Below are 21037 nucleotides of genomic sequence, written 5' to 3'. Positions count from 1 at the left end.
GTGTTTGGCTAACTGGCTGACTGGTTTCAGCAGCTCTAATTGGACTCTGATGGGTCGGCCGCTGTCCATGGTGCTAATGTACTGCTGCAAGTGAAGTGTGTGTGTGTGTGTGTGTGTGTGTGTGTGTGTGTGTGTGTGTGTGTGTGTGTGTTCAGCCACATATCATGCTTCCTAACCACATACTTTCACACAGACAGACTCTAAGCTACATCTTCATCCACAGCCTCCATGTGTAATTATGTTGTCAGAAGTTCAAGCTGACACACATGAGCAGGCACAAGCACACACACACACACACACACACACACACACACACACACACACACACACACACACACACACACACACACACACACACACACACACACACACACACACACGGATGAATTAATGCTGATATTCCGAGTGTAGATTACCTGCTTTCTTCTTTTAACGCTGAATTTCGACACATTAAATGTGGTGTTTTTTCATGTTTCCTGTCTTCCGTTTACATGTTTGACTCAGTCAGATCTGCGTTTAGCTCTTGTTTCTCCCTCCATTATTTGCTCCGGCCTCTCCCTCGCTCGCTCTCTCTCAAGTTGAAATTAGTACACCTTTCTCAGGAGAGGTGTTACTTTTTCTGCGACGTGGCACTTCTTCTTTTACGTCCACAACAGAAGCAGAAAATGATCTTTAATGTGTTTTCAGGTGTGGGCTGCAGCACCATGTTTTATGCATGTCTCCTGGCTGCATGGGGACAGATGCAATGTCTGAGCTGTTATTAAGGGACAAAACAGCTCTGCATTGATTTTCCTCAGAGCGAGGTTTTTTAATAATAAAATTCATTTTGGTGGGGTGAGGGAGGATGAGAGCACGGTGAGGGGGTGAGGCAGCATGCAGGATGGCTGCTGTTGCCATGGTTTCTAGAGACGGTCATTATCTTTGTGTAGTTAGATGCTGACCCCTTGCCTCCCTCATTAGCTGAAGAGCGCGCCACAGAGTGTTGACTACAATCCTGCCTTCCCCATATCCCCCCCCCCCCCCCACTGACCTCCCACCTCCCATCTCCCCCCTCCCTTGTAGAACCACTTATCTTTTTGTCTGGCCGTGTCCTGTCTCTCTGCTTCACCACGGCGTCTTCAACGTGTGTGCTCAGACACACACACACACACACACACACAAACACACACACACACACACACACACACACACACACACACACACACACACACACGCTATGTAATAGGCAGCTAATATGCGTTTTCCCTCCAGCAGAAGCTCCAGGCGGTTGACCTGAGTGTTCCCCTCTCAAAGCCCTGTCCATGGTCCTGAAGTAGCTGCTTTCACTTGCTTCTCCACTTCTCTCCAGCATCTACACAAGTCCACAAGTCAACTGGAAACTATGTAAGGAGCTGACAGCGGCACTAGCACACAAACCAGTCATGTTAGGTGACGGTTTTACTCCGGTGTTTGTAAATGCCGCCGCTGAAAACAGTATAATCTACTGATAAATGATATGATTCACACTTGTGTAGCATCTTAATGAGTCAGAGGACTCCAAAGCGCTTTACACAACAATGCATCATTCATCCACTCACTCACACATTTACACACTGATGGTGATGAGTTACATTGTAGCCACAGCTGCCCAGGGCCACACTGACTGAGGAGAGGCTTTCCAAGCATTGGCAACACCAGTCCCTCTGACCACCACCAGCAGGTAAGGTGTCTTGCCCAAGGAAACAACAGCAGCACTATCTGATGGGAGCCGGGATCGAACCTGCAACCTTCCGAATACTGGACAACAACTGGACAACCTGCCTCCTGAGCTACTGCTGTCCCTGTTGTTATTCAGGTTTATTGGATGGAAATTGTTGTGGTTTTCTGAGTAATGAGTTTGATTAGAGGAGTTGTTTCTCAGACTTTGAGTGAAACTGGACCATTTTTTAATTTATTTGTTTTTCCATTCTGTCAATGCAACCATTAGAGGTATTAACGCACTCCAAGTAGTTTCCTCGTTCAGTCAGGGGTGCACAGCAACACCTGCCAACAAAAACGTTGCCTCCTCCAGATTTTCTACCATTGCGGTTTCATTTTGAAAAGATTACAAGAGCTGTAGGTGAGCCAAAGCTTTCCTACCAAAATCCCTCCTCTACACTGATTGACAGAACAAGGGAAAAAGGAGGCTTATAAATATCCACCACTCACCACTAGTTGCTTGTATGAAGCGCTATTTAGATGAAGGTAACAAAATCTCATTGTTGAAAGTGGTGAAACAAAGCCACTTCTTTCTGACTTTGTTAGACTAGAGTAAACAAGTTGAGTGATGCTATTCAGGACTAAAAACAGTTCATATGTTGATGAGGATGGGAATGTAACTGCCTCGTGTGATTATGAAAACATCACTGTGCAGCAGGCATCTGGGTCAAGTCAACATCATCTTTAAATAAAGCATGTTGGCTGAACTCACTGTAAAAGGTCTTAAATTAGCCCAAATTAGCAGAAACTAACAAAAATATAGGCTTTAAATTGTATAAGCATGCTGGACATGGTGCTGCACAAAGCGTCCAGCTCTGTCACAGGAAATGAGACTAAAGATGCACCAGATGATCAGCTGGGGATCAGAATCAGCACGAGTGGAGACTCCCAAACGCTCAAAATAAGATTGTTTTAGTTTCTTCAGCAAAGGATACAGAATCAGGAAGGAAGTATGACACAGATATCACATCCCGACATTTCTACTTTTGCACAAAGACACACAGCCCCTTTAAATTTGCACACATTGTTCGTGCATGCTCGCGTACAAATATCCTGGGCTTAAAAGCAGAAGCAGCAGGTAAAGATTTTTGCTCCTCCATACCTCCCCCCCCTCCCCTAAGATGAAGGACCCCCAGTAAAAGTGTAAAGGCCTGTCTGGTTGTCGCTCTCGCTGTGAGCCAGAACGGGCGGGGAGCCATTTTAAAATCCCATTCTCCGCCGCAGAGGGAAGGAGCAGAAGGAGAAAACGCCACGTGGAGAGAAAAATAAAAGCACAACATGTATGGTAAGCTTTTTCTGAATGCTGTAAAAAAAGAACAAATGTAAACACACACACACACACACACACACACACACACACAAAGCATCTATCCCCCACAGCTTTATCTTCCATCTGAGTGATGTGGGCATTTGCTTCCTCCTGCTTCATCCCTAAAGAGTGTGAGAACCCATCCAGATGCAGGCTGCATTAGGTAAATAAATGTGTTTTTACAAAATAAAGGGGAAAAAAACCTGAATGCCTCTGATTTCAAACCACCACAGAAGCAAAAGCGGCAAAGTTCACATCAGGGATCGAACCACCCGCTTCACCTCATCACGTGTGTTTCCTGTGGAGGCCCAACCTTGCTGCAGGACTCGGGACAGAAACTCAGAAACATCCTGTTCTCTTCCTCTCAGGTGTCCTACGATGATTATCGTAGAGCAAACTAAGTTGGCTGATGTAAACAGACATAGTGAGCTCCTCATTCTCATGTTCACACACATAAGGTTCCAACGGTCCAGCAGAAACCGCAGATAAAGCTTTAACATGGGAAAGAGGAGGACTGAGATGCCATGGCTCTGTGCTTCATGGGATAAAGCAAAGATGTGGAAGGAAAATCAACAAAGGCAGCAACGATGAACAGAACACGACGGGCCCTTAACATCCTGTATGATATGTTGCCGGCTGTGCATGCAGCTGTAGTGTACCACGTCTGAGTGCGAGGAATCTATAGAAATATTGATGGAAGTGGATGTTTGTGATCGATATCTCATTAGGCACAATTGGTAAGATGGATGCAGCCTCGCTCTGACTGCTAACTGAGGCTTTAGCTGATGAGTTGGCCATTACGCACACAGCCCAATATTCACGATGAACTCAAGCAGCCATTTCCACTGCTGGACTAATCATTGTTGCCACTGGTGAATGACTGGGGATGTTGTGTTTGTTGTTTGACATTGTTTGCTCTGTAGCACTATGATGAACATGATGCTTGGAATTAATGACCAGGTAAGAAAAGCAAGACAGATTCAAGTGCTTAGGAAACTCCAGGAGCACCAGGACCACCTCCTAAAGTCATCAGGCTGGGGAACCACTACTGCAGACCTTTCTTAGGATGGCAGCAGGAAGGTATGAAGGCCATCTGCAGCACAATGAGGAGAAGACATTAAGGCCCTGTCCACACGTAGCCAGGAATCTGCAAAAACGTAGATATTTTTCTACGTTTTATCACACGAAAACGGATCTTTTTAAAAACTCCGGCCAAAGTGAAGATCTGCATTTTCTCCATTTTGGGTGTCTGCGTGTGGACGGACAAAACCGGAGTTTTAAGGTCTGCAACGTCACTTTCCACGACAAAAAAAGCTGACATCACGAGTGCGACCTGTGTTTACACTAGCCGACAGCATGGATGCCCTCAGAGCTGCGCTCGCTTTATCAATTGTCCAAGCGCTTTCTGCTTGTTTGTTTTTGCAAGCGGAATTATTGCTCCTTGCGGAAGACCACAGACGAAGGACGAGGTTAAGAACGGGGGAAGTACTGCCGCCTACAGGTCTGGCATGTCCTTAACAACGTATTTATCCGGGTACGTGTGGACAGAGTTTTTTTTTTTAAACGAGGTGGTGTGGATGCAAGTTTTTGGAGGGGCGGATATTCGTTTAAAAAAAACCCGGCTACGTGTGGACTAGGCCTTAGATCAGTGGTTCCCAACCTTTTTCCCAAGGGACCCTGTTTTTTACCAGTAAAAATTTTGACGACCCCCTCCCAATTCTCTCTTCCAGTACAAACATTATTAAGAAATGATAGAATTGTTAAAGCACATTTTAATATGCTTTGATTCAATAGATAACAGTAATAGTAGGCTCCAGTACAGAACAAAGTCATTAACAAAACCAAACAGAGCATAATGTGCTTGACAGTTTGTATTACTTTTCTGAACACATTGTTTCTTGTAAACACTGATAAATCAATCATTCCTTTAAATAAATGTTTGACACATAAAAAATACACTGAGCAAAATGTACTTAAATGTGTATATTACTGTTTATACTAGATTATTTACTGTAAAGGCTGTGATTAATCAACCAGTCCTATCTTTAATGAACTTTTGACACTTGAAAATAAAACAGTGAGCTGAGCAAAATGTTCTTAAAAGTGTGTTACTTTTTCTGTACTAATTATTTCCTGTCTTAATATCAGTAAACTTTTCACTCATGAAAAAAAAATGTGAGCAAAATGTAGGCTATAAACAAGTAATAAATGAAGTTTTAACCCCTTAAAGTGGAGAGGTCCTGATGACACACTGAGAGGCTTTGGCGCCCCCTTGTGGGGGTCGGGACCCCCAGGTTAGGAACCACTGCCTTAGATGATGGCCTTGTGCCAAGATGAGCAACAAAGAAACCACTTATCTTCAAGAAAACAGACATGCTGATCTTCTAAAAGTCTAGGATTGCACTGGAAGAAAAGCATCTATATGAGTAAAACCTTGTTTGGGTCATCAGGAAGCAGGATCTTCAGGAGATGAAAAGGTTCTGTGTCCTGCCAACAGCAAGGCATCATGAGATAATTCACTGGTGGGGGCCCTTCTTTGGCCAGGGAGTGAATTCACCCAAAGTTTAGCTTCAGAACACGGCCATGAAAAAAGAATGATACCCAAACATCCTCCCAGAGGAACACCTCCCGCCCACCAAACAGCTGCTTAACATCTTCCAGGTAGATGGAACATCCTTTCAGAAGACTAAAGTCAGAAATAAGGAACAACATATAAAAATTATGTTTGCTTGTATTCCCAGTTTTCTTAAATCTCTTTCATGTTAACAGGATTAGTGCAATCCTCAAACTTCCATTGGAAAAAAGTGCCAAATATATGTTGTTACTTAAATATTAATGAGTTATTATGATGAAAAACCAGAGAAAACCCACACATGCACAGAGAGAACATCTAATCTGCATCCACTACGTCCTAAACACACAAAATAATCCACAATGAAGAAAGCCCTCTCTAAATAGTTACAACCCAGAATATAGTCAGAATACGCGTTCATCCAAACATAAATTCATGTTCTCATCATAGATTTGCCTTTGCCAAGATGAGCTAGCTCATAGCAAGAGACATGCAGGACTGTTAGCTAATGCAAGTGCTGTTTTTAGACGGGTGGTGTGTGGCAGATCGCTGCCAGGAAGCAGGTGGAGAACTCAGCTCTTCTAACAAATCTTCAAACCTTGCTGTCTCAGCCATCTTGGCTCCATACCCAGCAGGAGTACAGCGTTTTATGGCTGCCTGATGTGCTGCTGAATGGTTCCACTCGGGACTTGATTCCTTTGTGGGCTACACCACAATTCAGGCTTCACAGCAACTCTGTCTGAATGAGTGAAAAATCACAGCTGGGAGCCACACAACATTTCATTTAGAAGTTATTTTTTCATTAAATAAGATATTTTATGCCCCAAAAGTGTCTTATATTTGTGCTAAAAAATATCTCGGTTGAAACTCTGGAATCTGTGATTAAGCAAATTAGCATTTTAACTTCTCCACTCTGCTATTTGATGCACCCACAGTTGATTTTATTTAAAAGGTTAAACAAAACACAGCTTCCAACCAGCTGTTCTTGTGGGTTCTGGTACTCAGTCCTTCTTAGGGTCTGATGAGCAAAACAGAGAATAGGTCAAGATGATCATCCCACCAAAATAACTAATTATAGACTTCATTATTGATTTCGTATTTTCAATTTGAAGCAAACACAGTATCACAAATAATCACAACAAATATAATAGTAAACAATGGGGGGAAAAGAGACTTACAATAACTTGGACTGACAGCGTGACGTTTCCCCCAACATGGACTTTGTCTTGTGATGTTTCCATAGACTCACAAAGCATCTTTCCAACTTTTAAAAGCAACTGCAGCAGCTCCACTAAAGTGGCTTTACTTGCTAATATTAACCCTCTGGAGGCAGGCGTTGCAGATGTGCAACAGTTAAAACCTACCTACCCGGTTACTCCACACACGTATTTCATGAGCATTTTTTAACTCAGAAGTATGCTTATGTTTGTTTATGTTTATTTATTTAGCAGACGCTTTTATCCAAAGCGACTTACAATGTATAACCTACAGGGCATGTTGTGATCTGTGGGGGAAACCGGAGTACCTGGAGGAAACCCACGCATGCATGGGGAGAACACGCAACTCCATGCAGAAAGGCCGCCGCCGAGTTTCGAACCTGCAACCTTCGTGCTGCGAGGCAACAGTGCTAACCACTGCGCCACCATGCAGCCCCCTTAGTTGTTTGTCTTTTTATCACAACTTATTTTGAGCCTGAGAGGGATAAAATGCTGTTGATTCAAACATGATTTGGACAGCGTTAACTGCTTGTGCTAGTAAATCTTAAGCAGCTTTCAACTACATAAACTTACTTTAAGAATGTTTTACATATCTATGTGTGTGTGTGTGTAGCGTGATGAATTGTCCATCTTTGACCTAAAGGCCCTGCTCTATTGGTTCCGCCCAAGCAGAAACACAAGTTTCTGACACAAGCCTAATCTACAAGATATGGGCCAAGGCCACTCACGCTCTGTGCTCTTATCTAAACTGTTGCTTCCTCGGACAGCACAGGAAAGAAGAAAGAAGACAAAGAACTTTTCTCTTTAAATAATAATCAAATAATGTCTGTTAGTCCAAATAATCATGTGAAGCTAATGTTCAATCAGTCTGTGAAATGAGAAAATTAATCACTTGATATTATACTCCTATGATAGTATTTAATAAGAAATATAACTTTAAATATTTACACTAGACTGATCACACGTAATGTTAAAGTCACATGACACATTTCTTTGTTTCTGATCCAATCAGAACCTTCCAGATCTGACGAGAGGCGTGGTTTTATTGGTGCTTGGTAAATCCCCTCTTGTTGTCAAATCCTGATTCGACCATAAATCAAAACATCCAAATGATAAAACTATGCCCCACGTCATCTTAACTTGAGTTCAAAGCGTTCTAGACAAGTTATCGGAGTGGCCAATCCGTAACTGTCCTCTTAAAGCCAAAAGAACCGAACGACAAGCTGGATTAAATCTGTTGCATGTTCCACCTGCTGCAACGGTTCCTTCAGAATAAAAGCTGAACCATCACGACCCTTCAGGGTCTCGCTGATGCCAATAAACTGTCGTGACCTGGGAGTAACTCAAGACCAGAATGGTCAGCAATCGCTGCATATCTACAGGCGTCGGTTCCAAGAGGGTCTAAAGTTGGACCCCCGACATTCCGGATCTAAACGGGGATTTCCGTTGGGGTACGCAGACCGACAGATGGCGTCTCAGTGTGTGTTATAATGTCCAAACCAAAGCTTAGAGCGAAACACCATTTCACTCCCATCAGAACTAATAGTCTCTCCGGATTTGCTGGTTCTGAACATATTTCACACACACACCACCCTCAGTCTTACCCCACCTTAGTTCATCATCACATGGTGTTTAAAGTTAGTCTTGTTTAATTAGTTTAGAAATAAATCTTTTTACTTTTTAAACCTGACTCTTTCTCTGTCTTGGAGTTGATACGAAGTGTTGCGCAATCCCTGCAATCATGGAAGTTAAAGCTAAAGGACGGAACCATGAGGCCCAATTAGACGTCCAAACCCCATCAGTTCTCCTCTGAGCTCCCCCAGCCTTGTTTATAGCTCTCCGTCAGCAAATTCACACACATTGACGGAGACACTTTTCTGTTATATTTCTCCGTTGATGTGTCAGCTGTTGGGTATTTTTATAATTGTACCTTTTTGAGGTCTAAAGAACGTTGCAGGATTTGTTTAAACGAAAGGTCATTGATCTTCTTTGATCACATTTTAGAGTGGTGAAGAATGGCTTCTGTGATCACTTCCTGAGACAAGATGAAGGTCCAACAATATGTGTTGATGAAGTTACCCCGGACAGTTGATTCTAAAGAATGTTGATTAAGTTACCGGTCAGCTGAAGAATTGTGTAAACTTCTGGGTGTGTCTTCCTAAATAAAAGGAGCTCTAAGGCTTTGCCTAATGTGTGAGCAAACTGCCGTTGTGTCTGGTGTGTTTGATTCTCTCACCCTCTGCAAAGTATTTTCCCTTTGCAGAGTATTTCGATGTTGTATGGTTAAGGGTTGTTTACAATTTACCAAATTATGAATATGATCCCTCTGTGTGTGTGTTCTGACTTTCTTTGAGGCAATATAGACGCAATATTAGAAATTACCCAACATCAGCGTTGTGAAGCAATTCTCTGTCAGGACAGCAGGGCGCGGAGACAATGACATCTGTGGTCAACGACAGTTTAGTTCCTTCAGCTTGTAAACACAAATCCACTCAAGGAGAAATGACTGACAGAGTGCGTTTTCAGCTGGAACTGCTTGAACTCAAGGAACAAAAACATTTCCTACAAAGAATTTAATGAAGGGGGAGACAGCAGCGCCAGTGGAACGTCCATGGCAGATGATGGGGGCGTATACAGCTCTTGTTCAGCCTTTGAGGAACATTGTTGGTGAAATGCTCTTGAGAAACTTTATGAACACTGGCGCTAGCAACACATTTAAAGAAGGTGGTGTCAAGCCGGAAATGACCTTGAGCTGTTGTTGGGCTGACCAAAATCGTTCAAAGGATAGTTTATTTGAAGCAAGGTCCCGACCCAACTCACTTCCAAATCGATTAGCTCCAATATTTAAGCAGGGGACTCAAAAACACGAGCTTAGGCTGGTGGTATATCAAAGCTAGCAATGATGTAAAGCACGGTGAATTTAGGTTTCCTCCTGTTTTCCATAATCCCTGGGAGAATAAACCAACACCTTCACCTTTTAGGCTCACAGAACACGGGCCAGTCCTCCGCTCAGAACATCAGCGACTCACGCTGACCCTAACCTGCCACACTAAGTGCTCTAAGCTGTTAGCCTGGCAAGCCAGACTAAATAAATGTATTATTTAGTCTGGCAACACTCCATTGACGGCTCTCGGTTGTGGGGCGGGTTCTACCGTTGTCTTTCAAATGATCTCCACATTCCACTGGACAATGAATGTGACATACTCTTGTTTCACTCTGTTCCATCATCCCACCCACCAGGCATATAGAGTGCCCTGATTGGCCCACAAAGCGGATAAAGCTCTGTGATTTGTTCACTAAGCAGATAGAGCACTATGATTGGCCCACCATTATGGACCAATCACAGCTCTTTGTGTGTTTGAAACCCCTCTAGAGAGCTGTGATTGGCTAGCCAGAGTCCTGGTAGGAGCTGCTGAGGTTCCAATGGAGCGTGCCTAGACCATTCTTTGCAAAGCAAGAATTTGGTCTAGTTCACTAGGCTACTAAGCTGTCTTACTCAACACAAACCACTGCTGCTTTTACACACACAAACAGAACATCACACATATTAATAAATCATCATAGTCGCACTTCCTGCATGTCCTGCTGACCTTGACATTGACTCACTGTTGGACAGAAGTCAGACGGGCTTCTAATCCTGACAAATCTCCGCAAAACCACTTGTTCTGTCCTGCATTAAGCAAGCGAGTCGAGAGGATGGAGACACAACACGGACGTGGGGCAATCTGAGATGGAAAAGCTTCTTTTGGGCGTGATTAAACGGCTAATCCAATAGTGGCGATATGCAGGCCGAGGGAGAGGAGTAGAGAGAAAAAGAGAGGGAGAGCATCAGCAGAAGGATTGTGGTCGGACGAAGGCTGAGCTACCCATTCACAGCTCGGCACTGAAGAGCGCTCAAGATGATGAGCTCCCTTTGAGCTGCAATCAAAATGCTTCTCCGTTTTGCAGGCAGCATCAAACACTCGCTCCTCTCTCCTATTCTTTTCTCCCCATTCTTCTCCCTCGCACCCCCCCACCCCACATTCTTCATGCATCCAGTGAATGCCTAGCAGCTGCTGTTAATTAAAGGACTTTGGAGGCTCAAACAACACTGAATTAGAAGGAGAAGAAAATAAGGAGTGGAAAGAGAAAAACAGCAGAAATACCAACGGCGGTTAGCTCATCGCCTCCCTCTCTGCTGGACTCTTGCCTCCTCGTCATCTCAAATCAAACTAACGTCCTTCCTTGCTCCTAATTAGCCCCCTTAAAATGCTGCACCCCAACAAACAAGCACAGGCACCGAGAGAAAAGGTACGAAACACACGGTTTGGGGGAGAAGAATGCAGGATGGATATTGTGGACGGCAGCCGCTGAAGGAGTGGAGGAGGCTGATCAAAGTAGGGAGGTGTCTGTGTGTGGCAAGCCAGCCATCTCTGGAGCGAGGAAGAGCGGATTCCAGAAGCAACATAGTCTAAATGGGAGAAAACAGTGAGCTGAGCTGAGAGGGGATGAGATGAGTGGCACAGTTTAGAGGCTAAGGGAGGTGAGATGTTGCGGGAAACAGAAAGATAATTTCATAAAACCAACAACGGCTTGAGGCTGGATGAGAAAAGGAGGCTGAAGGAATCAGCAGCTGCGGACGGCACACGGGCTGGTACAGAAATGCAATTTGGGATGAGTGGGATGTCGGGAGCTCTTCACAAGAAGGATGCAGCTGCTTTTCTCTGGCAGCGTTCGACACAATCATCCGTCTATTCTTGCTCTTCACATTCAGCGCTGACGTTTATTAGAACGATTTAACCACGTCGTTACACACGTTAGGCTAACAAAACTACTTTTGTTGGAAAATATTTCCCAACAGGTCGTGACAAAAAGCAAAGTCATGGATGTAAGACCACTTCCTGGATTTAGAGACACAATTAGTGGACTTGGACTGTAAAAGATAACTAGATGAATAACGAGGAATGTGGAAACTAAAGGAAATAATAATAGTGAATTTCATCATTTCAAAATGTTCTTGTACATTTCAGCTAATGATTTAGAAATCGGACCCTTTTTCACTGTCGGCCCTTTATTTTGTCACTTTACTGAACAGCATTTCTAAATTGGTCTGGATCTCCTGCTGCTGACGACCAGATTCCAACAGTCGTGTCAGATTTGTAGAATCGTTGGCCCATGGGTGTTATTCTTTGTCCACTAATGAGGAGAAAGGCTATATTGGTGCTCCACTGGGATTAGGTAATAACTGTTTCCAGCATCACTCGACTGCTGGCATAAATGATCAATTTCCATCCCTAAAATATCATTTCCGTTGGGTTTTATAGCCACGATTGCCACTAACGGTGATGGTGTTGCTTTGCAAAATGACATGTTGCCATTTAAGTGTCTTTTAACACCTTGTTTCTTCATACATTTGTAATAGTAAGCACCTCTGTTAAAGAGACAAAGTGTAGTTTTGATCTCTGGAAATATCCATCAAAATGTTGTTGAACATTAATTAAATGATGCCCAGTTATTGAAAATGGGTATAAAATACATGTCTAAGTCTCAGAGTGACGCCATATTAGACGCCATGTTTTCTCTACGGGAGCCTGTGAGGGCAAACTCACTCATTTGTAACACGCAGTTACATTTCTTTCACCTTTCCAAAACGTTGTTTTACACATTTACCTCTTCACTCGTTGCCAGTGATGAAAGCAAGACTGGTGTGCTTTTCATTTAGCTGGAAGTTGCACTCCCAGGGAGTTTTGACCCTAATGGCCATCCATCCAAAGTTACGGTCTTACGTTAACACTAAAAACACCGCTTGCTTGCAATTATTTAGATATGTACTGCCCCCTATTGCCAGGGAAAATGCACACTGTGACTTCAACAGAAGACGCGTTACTGAGGTTAGCTGATCTATTACAGTTACAAACGCAGTAGATTCAGAAAATAAGATTATTAAAAGATCATTTTAGCCATGCCTTAAATTCTACCTTGTTTAAAGAGCAAGTCACCCCCTACCACAGTCTAACTCCACTCCCACTTCATGTTTGAAAAAAGCAAAAAATGCTGTTGCCTGGCAGACCGAGAAGGCGGAGGTGCTAACAAATACACACACACACAGGCTCACGACAGCATTGTGACATCATAATGTACCAGTTTACATCATAGCATACCTCTTAGCCAATAGCGGTGGCAGATTTGAATTAAAATACAGTGCAGAGTTTTTACCTGACAACGGCACAACACTGCCAGTTTTAGGCAGAATATTTAAATTTTAACTAAGATGCACTGAAGTGCCAAATTATTGACGACACGTGTCTGCAGCACGATTAGACACTCATTTATTTAGTTTATCAGCAAAAAAATGTTTATTTGGGGTGACTTGCTCTTTAAGGTGCTTTAAACCAGCTGTTATTACAAGTGAATCTGCTAACATCTCATGGACACATTACAAACGCCTTGTCTCCAAGAGATTACCTAAGGGTGTGAGTTTATGAAAATGTGTATAGTTTTCAAAAATGGCCAGCATTTGATTTTATTTGTGCATACAAGAAGAAATAAAACTGAGAGTCTCTGGTACAGCTCTTTCAGCTCTTCAGCAGCAGAAGGAATTGCTTCTTATTCTTGCTGTAACTTTATTTCCTCTGCGCAGTAACTCTGCTGGAGCTGACAGGGGTCCTGCCACACTTGGAGCAGGGTCAGGATGGAGAAAGGGGGATTAGGACCAGAGACAGGTGGCAGAAAGGTCCCCAGAATCGAGCGAACAGATGGCTGATCCAACTTAAATCACGATTCTGACCTTTTCTCCCCTCAGCACAATCCACACGTACACGTGCCCGTGCATACATGCACACACGTGTTCTTCAGAACGGTGTTCCACAAAGCTGTTCCAAAGATTCTGGTATCAATGATTCATATTCCCACCAACTTTAAAATCTCCATCTCTTCCACACGATACAAAAGCATGTGATTAACAGCCGAGCGCGAAGAGGTGTGTTGTGGTAAAAGATCTCTGTGTGAAGGCACGCAGACTGCAGGGAATAACAGAGGTTTAGCCGGCCCCGCCTCTTCCTCTGCAAGCGCACGCTGAATTACCTTGTCGCTAGGCAATTATTTGTCCTGTCCCAGCTCTGGAGTGGTGTAAATTACTTTAAGTGCACTTGGCTGGGGCCGCCATCACGATAATGATAATTGCAGCGATGCTGCGACACACGCAAATATTCAGCTATACCTTCAGAGGGAGTCTGCATTTAGGAGGGGAACATCTGAAGACAGATCAGCTAAGAAAAAGACCAGGGTGATGGCAGACTGTCTAGAATCGGTTTGCATTTGGCATCAGTTCAATGCTATCTGTATGTATACATAGGGGCAGCAGCAGCTCAGGTGGTAGAGCGGGTTGCCTCATGATCGGAGGGTCACGGGTTCGATTCCAGCTCCCGCCAGGGGTATCCTGCTGTGGTGTCCCTGGGCATGACACTTCACCCAACTTGCCTGTGTTAGTGGTGGTCAGAGGGGCCGACGGCGCCAAATGGCAGCCTCGCCTCTGTCAGACCTCCCCAGGGCGGCTGTGGCTACAAGCAGCTTACCATCAATAGCAGTGTGTGAATGTGAGAGTGTGTGGAAAGCGTCTTTGGGCGTCTGGAAAAGCGCTATATAAGTTCAATGCATTATATATATATATATATATATATATATATATATATATATATATATATATATATATATATATGTACTTTTATTTTTAAATAAATTTTGTTAACCCTTTGATGCATGAATTATGAAATCTTCAACCATGATTTTTTTTTTAAAAATTTCATTCGTCTTTAGGTGTGAACCAAACAAATTTCAACAAATATTTGTTGTTAAATTTTATAATTTACAAATAATTTATTACATATCCACCTTGGTGGACAACATGCATTCTGAACATGAAATATGTTGGCTTGGCTTACTGAAGTCCAAATGGAGGGGCTCAAATGCAATAAAGTCTTCAACAGTTGTGCTTAATAGCAAAAACAAATAAATAACAATTTTGAGTACCTCTCCACTGTAGTGACCATTATGCACCAAAGGGTTAAGGATGTATCATTAATTTAGCAACTTTTTTTTTTTTACCCCCTTTCAGTCTGGCTGTCTGGTAATCATCTTGCAGTTTGCGTTCAGCCCCAGCAGGTGTCACTGATGGCGTAGGAGGCAAATACCCCCTAAGTTTCCATTCTTCAGCAATCACAAGTTGTCTCCCATTTAAATTCTGTTATGTTGCGAAAACTGACTTTCTTTAAATATCAAGTCACGTCAGAACAGGGCAACAGCCTACGTGGCTGCTGCAGCAAAGAGCCCTAAACCTGATCTGCACCTCTGAGGCGCAGCTTTCAACTTCCAGACAGACGCTGTCTCCTTCCCTCAAACTCTGTTTCGTCTTAGATAAACGTTGAAGAAAAAGAAAATAAACCTGTGTGCTTTTGTGTCGGGGACACTGAAGGCCATTCCAGGAAATGTCAAACAAAATCTGCAAGGAAGGAGGCTCTAAACAGATGTGATGGTGACTGAAGGGTACTCACATGTTGTGTAGAACACACCAGCCACAGTGCGGGTCCCCGGAGCTCAGACATTCCCCACAGGTCCCGTACTGCTCACATGACTCGATGGGAACCTGTGTCACCTGCAAACACAGTAAAAAATATATTTCAAATACTTGTTTGAGGTTCATCGTGGGTCACTGTGCTCCTGTTTGAGATGTCAACTAGACATGCAACAGTTTCTCTTAACTGCGACCACAAAAGCAGCTGTGAGCAGCTGGCATCACTTGGCCGAAGAAGGCTGTTTCTCTGCCATCAATAGGCGTCTGTCTGCCCCACGGCATCTGTCCACCTCGACAGAGCAAACGCACCTACACTTGATGGAGCGGTGACAGATGGAGCAGCTTGATGGAAAAAACTCACGTTATGAGATGGTATCAGGTTTAAGTTTGTTTGTAAAGTTCAACAGTAACTAAACCACCTGACAGACAAAGGCGCGCTGTGAAAACAGGAACATGACTGTCAGGACTTTTACCAGATCAGGACAAATGTCACCAGATCTGCATCCCAAAAAAGGAAATCTGATCCACGTGTTTGTCAATTTCATCGTGACCTCTTGGTCTTTTGAGGTCAAGTACACAGAAAGAAATCAATACTGTAGTTGCCATGAAAGGTGTTTAAATGAAAATTGTTTTCCACCCATAAAAGTCCCACGTCACTTTAAATAATTTATAATCTGCTAACAAACATGTTTAATTGTTCTGTTATTAACATAGTTCACTGGCCAATGAATCGATCCTAATGAAACTCATTGGATTTACATGTATAGCTGATTAACTGTTAGGATCAACTCAATTAAAGATGGCCAACGCAGCCAAGGGACATGTGAAAATACTAAAATGACTGCACCTAAGTCAGTTTTACAGCTGGAGTTTGGTGTTGCAGTCGCTAAAAAACAATTTACAACACATGATTTATAAAAGCTTTCAGAAAGACACTACTGGACAAGAGGCAATCCAGATGATGCAAGTATAGTACAGTATATGTTTATTTGACATTAAACAAGGAAAGATGCATCGACGCCGGGTTATAGCAGAGAGGCTAATTTCCACCTGCAGTCCCTGGGCAGGTTGATGTTATAGTCATACGAATAGACTAATTCCAAGTATTGATTAATAAACGCCTATAGCATTAACATATGTGTGATGGTATGATAAAAACCATCAGTAATTCAGTCAGTTTAACATATTTTGACTCTAAATCCTATATGGTAGTGGCTGAAACAAGAATCAACACAAATTCTGGTCGCTAACAGATTAAACCGATGCTCATGCCTACGTTACCACGCTTAGGTTTGACTAAAATTGCAAAACTTGGTCAATTTTCATCATCAAATGACATCAGTTTATAAATCTGAGATCAACGGTGTGTGGAATTACTTACTGAGAAAAAAACTTGCATACTGACATGTATTTCATGTATATCAAATGAGTATATTTCTATGTAGTATGTCTGAAAGTACCACAGATATATGCAACACCCACACCTGTGTGTGTGTGTGTGTGTGTGTGTGTGTGTGTGTGTGTGTGCGCGTGCGCATGCATGCATGCTTGTGTGTGTGTGTATGTGTGTGTGTGTGTGTGCATGCATATGTGCGTGTGTGCATGCGTTCGTGCGTGTGTGTGTGTGTGTGTGTGCGCGCGCATGCATGCTTGTGTGCGTGTGTGCGTGCATATGTGCATGTGTGTATGCGTCCGTGCGCGCGCGCGTGTGTGTGTGTGTGTGTGTGTGTGTGTGTGTGTGTGTGTGTGTGTTGTACTTACTACATACTGAGGACCATTTAGACCATTTTCGCTACAATGCAAGGACATTTTTCCAAGAGAGGAATTTTTTTTTGGTCCTCACTTTTTCCAAAGTCTACTACTGTAGTTGGTTTTAGAGGTATGGTGTGAATTAAGTTTCAATTAAGGTTAGTGTTAGGAATAGATCAGCAATGGTTAGGGTTAGGGTTAGGCATAGTGGAGTCACAAAACGGAATAGAAGTCAATGGAGGGTCCTCAATAGAATTACAGACGTGTGTGTGTGTGTGTGTGTGTGTGTGTGTGCGTGCGTGCGTGCGTGTGTGTGTGTGTGTGTGTGTGTGTGTGTGTGCATGCTTGTGTTTGTGTGTGTGTGTGTGTGTGTGTGTGTGTGTGTGTGCGTGCGTGCGTGCGTGTGTGTGTGTGTGTGTGTGTGCATGCTTGTGTTTGTGTGTGTGTGCATGCATATGTGCGTGTGTGCATGCGTTCGTGCGTGTGTGTGTGTGCGCGCATGCGCATGCATGCTTGTGTTTGTGTGTGTGTGCGCGTGTGTGCATGCGTTTGTGCATGTGTGTGTGTGTGCGCGCGCGCGCATGCATGCTTGTGTGTGTGTGTGCGTGCATATGTGCATGTGTGTATGCGTCCGTGCGCGCGCGTGTGTGTGTGTGTGTGTGTGTGTGTGTGTGTGTGTGTGTGTGTGTGTGTGTGTTGTACTTACTACATACTGAGGACCATTTAGACCATTTTCGCTACAATGCAAGGACATTTTTCCAAGAGAGGAATTTTTTTTTGGTCCTCACTTTTTCCAAAGTCTACTACTGTAGTTGGTTTTAGAGGTATGGTGTGAATTAAGTTTCAATTAAGGTTAGTGTTAGGAATAGATCAGCAATGGTTAGGGTTAGGGTTAGGCATAGTGGAGTCACAAAACGGAATAGAAGTTAATGGAGGGTCCTCAATAGAATTACAGACGTGTGTGTGTGTGTGTGTGTGTGTGTGTGTGTGTGTGTGTGTGTGTGCGTGCGTGCGTGCGTGTGTGTGCATCCCACAAGGCAGTCACACTCACACCTGCATCTCAGCGTGTCAGCTTCAGTAGCTGCACATATCCTGACACATAGAGCAACAGAAACACCTCCAGGGCACGGCAGATTAACGGCTGACGAAGAGAATCTCCAAGCATGAAACAGATTCATTTGAGTTCTCTGTCTTTTAATTTTCTGGTACCTGCCCTGCCGGATAATGACGGCAGACAGTGTTTGTCCTTGGGATTAGATCAACACCCACCGTTTTAAAGTGTTTCTCTGACCCTGAGCAGATCTCCCACTCAGTGGTATCATTCTGTTTAGCTAAAATCATACTGGACTGCACATTTTGGAGACAAAGGGTTAACAGCATTAGCTAGTAAGTTTCCAAATATCTCAAACAAAAAATTCTCAGTTTTCACACGAGCCACTCCATGTGATCCTGGGATATATAAAACTTGGACATTGTAGGTGTGAAATCAGCTCGATGCCAGCTGACATTTTGCAGTTTCTTTCAATTTCTTTGTCTCCAACAAGTCGCCAACAGCCACTGCCCAGTTAGATACTGAAGTTTAAATTATTGTTGGCAATGAAGACAAAACAGCTGAGTTTCCATCCAGTGTTTCTCTTTCTGACTGTACTGTATCAGGTTCACAAACATCTGATGGTGAAACCAGTGACATGTGTCCACCCTGCTTCTGCAAAGTTTGAAAACCGTCAGCTGCTGTGAAAACCGTGAGCTGTACGAGTCCCAGCCTATCTAATTTTCCTTTGTTTTGCCTTCTCCCCAGCCATCTGAGAAGCTCAATAAGCATCCACCTGTCTGCCTGGTTCTAAAGCCTGCGGCAACAGAAAGACGTCCCAGAGGACAAAGGAAACCATTGACTCCGTGGGGATTTGACGGTCTGTGTCTATGGACACTCCTGTTGGATTAACCCCCCGTCACTTCAGCAAACTCTGTTTGTGTGCGTGTCATGCCTAGCTTCAGGACAAACAGGTGGCATGCTGTAATGAGCTGCAGACGGGGTCACATCAGCAGCAGAAGAGGCAACTGATGACAAACAAGCCCACCAAGACGGAGATTTGAGTGAGGGAACAGCGCTGCGTGTGTGGGTGTGTGAAACTCCAAAGCTACGAATCCTTAACCCAAAGAGAGTCTCAGTTTTCTTTGAGCGCCGGCTTGAATCTATGGAGCAGTATCACCGCCACCTACAGAAAGTCCTCAGATCTTTCCCAAAACACGCACGAGACTGTTGAAACTTAAGAGTATACCTTCCCCAGAAGCACAGCCCCGTGAAAGGGTTACAGTAAGGAGACAGCTGTCAGAGAGAGGGGGGAGGAGGGGGTGTCCTTTAGGGAGGAGGGGGTGAAAAGACAAACAGAATCACCTCACCTACAGTGAAACATTGGAACAATCAAATTAAAGTGTGGGGGACAAAGGGGTGAGACCTGAAAAGGTAGACTGGTAAAAAGTGTGCACACGTGTGGTGTGTGTGCGTTCCCGTCCCCGTGAGTGTACCGATGTTCGGACCGACGCGGGTCAGAGGGGGTATCGGGTGAAGGAGGGGGATCACAGCAGCTGTTGCCCAGCACACGCTACAGTCACTCAACACAGCAGGCCTGCACAATGAAGCCCCTTCTCCCACTGAGTGTGCATGTGTTTGAAGGCACACACGCACAGCGCCACGACGGATGTGCAGATTGTTGTTCTGGTGCTTTTAAGGAGGACAAAAAGAAGCTTTGCATGTGATCCGCTGACTTTCTCTTCATCGGCTTCCCAATAGCACGCATGGGGTAAAGCTGTCAGTGAGAAATCCTGCTCCCTACGTTTAAATGAATGCTAATAAAATTCCAGCTGGAGATGACCTCAGCAGCGGGTTGTTCAACCAGAGAAGCTGCAGTGAGGGAGCACACCGGAGCGAGCTGGGCGACGGAGTGACAGCTGAGGGTTAAAACAGCTTCCTCTCGTTCAGCTTCGTGCTGACCATTGACTAATAAAGAGCATTGTCTCTTTTACTGAAACGTATAGCAGGGATTATGCGTGATTGTCCAGCTTTAGATAGCTAAGACTTTCATGCAGAAATACAAAGTCCATAAAAGCTTCATGAAATGAGGCAGTCATCTGAGAGGAGATGTACTTCTGCAGGAAGTGTGTGTTAGGTGTATGACGGCATCTTTAAAGCTTAACAGTTTAACATCTGAGCACATTTCTCTTGTCTTATTTATTGTTCTATAAGGCCGTGTCCATGTTACTGATGGTCTTTGTCATGGTTTAGGGTTTTTGTGAGTTTTTGTAGTTTGAGTGTTTTTTCATCTTCTTTTCTTTGTTTTATCCATCCATCCATCCATCCATCCATCCATCCATCCATCCATTTCCATCTGCTTATCCAGGGTTGGGTCGTGGGAGCAGCAGCCTAAGCAGAGAGGCCAAGACTTCCGGCCACTTGGGCCAGGTCCTCCAGAGGAATAAGGCATTCCCTGGCCAGCCGTCAGACATTGTCCCTCCAGCGTGTCCTGAGTTTTCCTTTGCGTGTCCGTCTTCTTGGACGTGCCCAGAAAACCTCACCAGGGAAGCATCCTAACTAGATGGCTCCTCTCGATGTGGAGGAGAAGCGGGTCCACTCCAAGCCCCTCCCAGATGGCTGAGCTCCTCACCCTATCTCTGAGGGAGAGCCCAGCCACCATGCGGAGAAATTTAATTTCAGCCACTTGTATTTGTGATCTAATGTTTTCCGTCACTCACTACCCAAAGCTTGTGACCATAGGTGCGAGCAGGAATGTAGATCGGGCCGGTAAATCGAGAGATTGCTCAGCTCTCTCTTCACCACGCCAGATCGGTGCAAGGTCCGCGTCACCGCAGACGTCAGTCTCGAGCTCCATCTTTCCCTCACTTGTGAA

General features: G+C 44.1%; 1 protein-coding gene across 3 annotated transcripts in view; it reads right to left on the bottom strand.

Moving 5' to 3' along the window:
• Window positions 1-21037, bottom strand: part of plxna2 (plexin A2) — a 305307-nt gene that overhangs the window by 122573 nt on the left and 161697 nt on the right. For all 3 annotated transcript variants that reach the window (XM_015967086.3, XM_070544791.1, XM_070544789.1), the window contains exon 5: window positions 15364-15464. In XM_015967086.3, the coding sequence (XP_015822572.3) occupies window positions 15364-15464 (101 nt within the window). The remainder of the gene's footprint in view (window positions 1-15363; window positions 15465-21037) is intronic.

Source organism: Nothobranchius furzeri, chromosome 15, assembly GCF_043380555.1.
Source record: "Nothobranchius furzeri strain GRZ-AD chromosome 15, NfurGRZ-RIMD1, whole genome shotgun sequence".
Lineage (NCBI taxonomy): Eukaryota > Metazoa > Chordata > Actinopteri > Cyprinodontiformes > Nothobranchiidae > Nothobranchius > Nothobranchius furzeri.
Note: the sequence above shows the minus strand (reverse complement) of the source record. Positions and strands in the feature narration are given on the sequence as shown.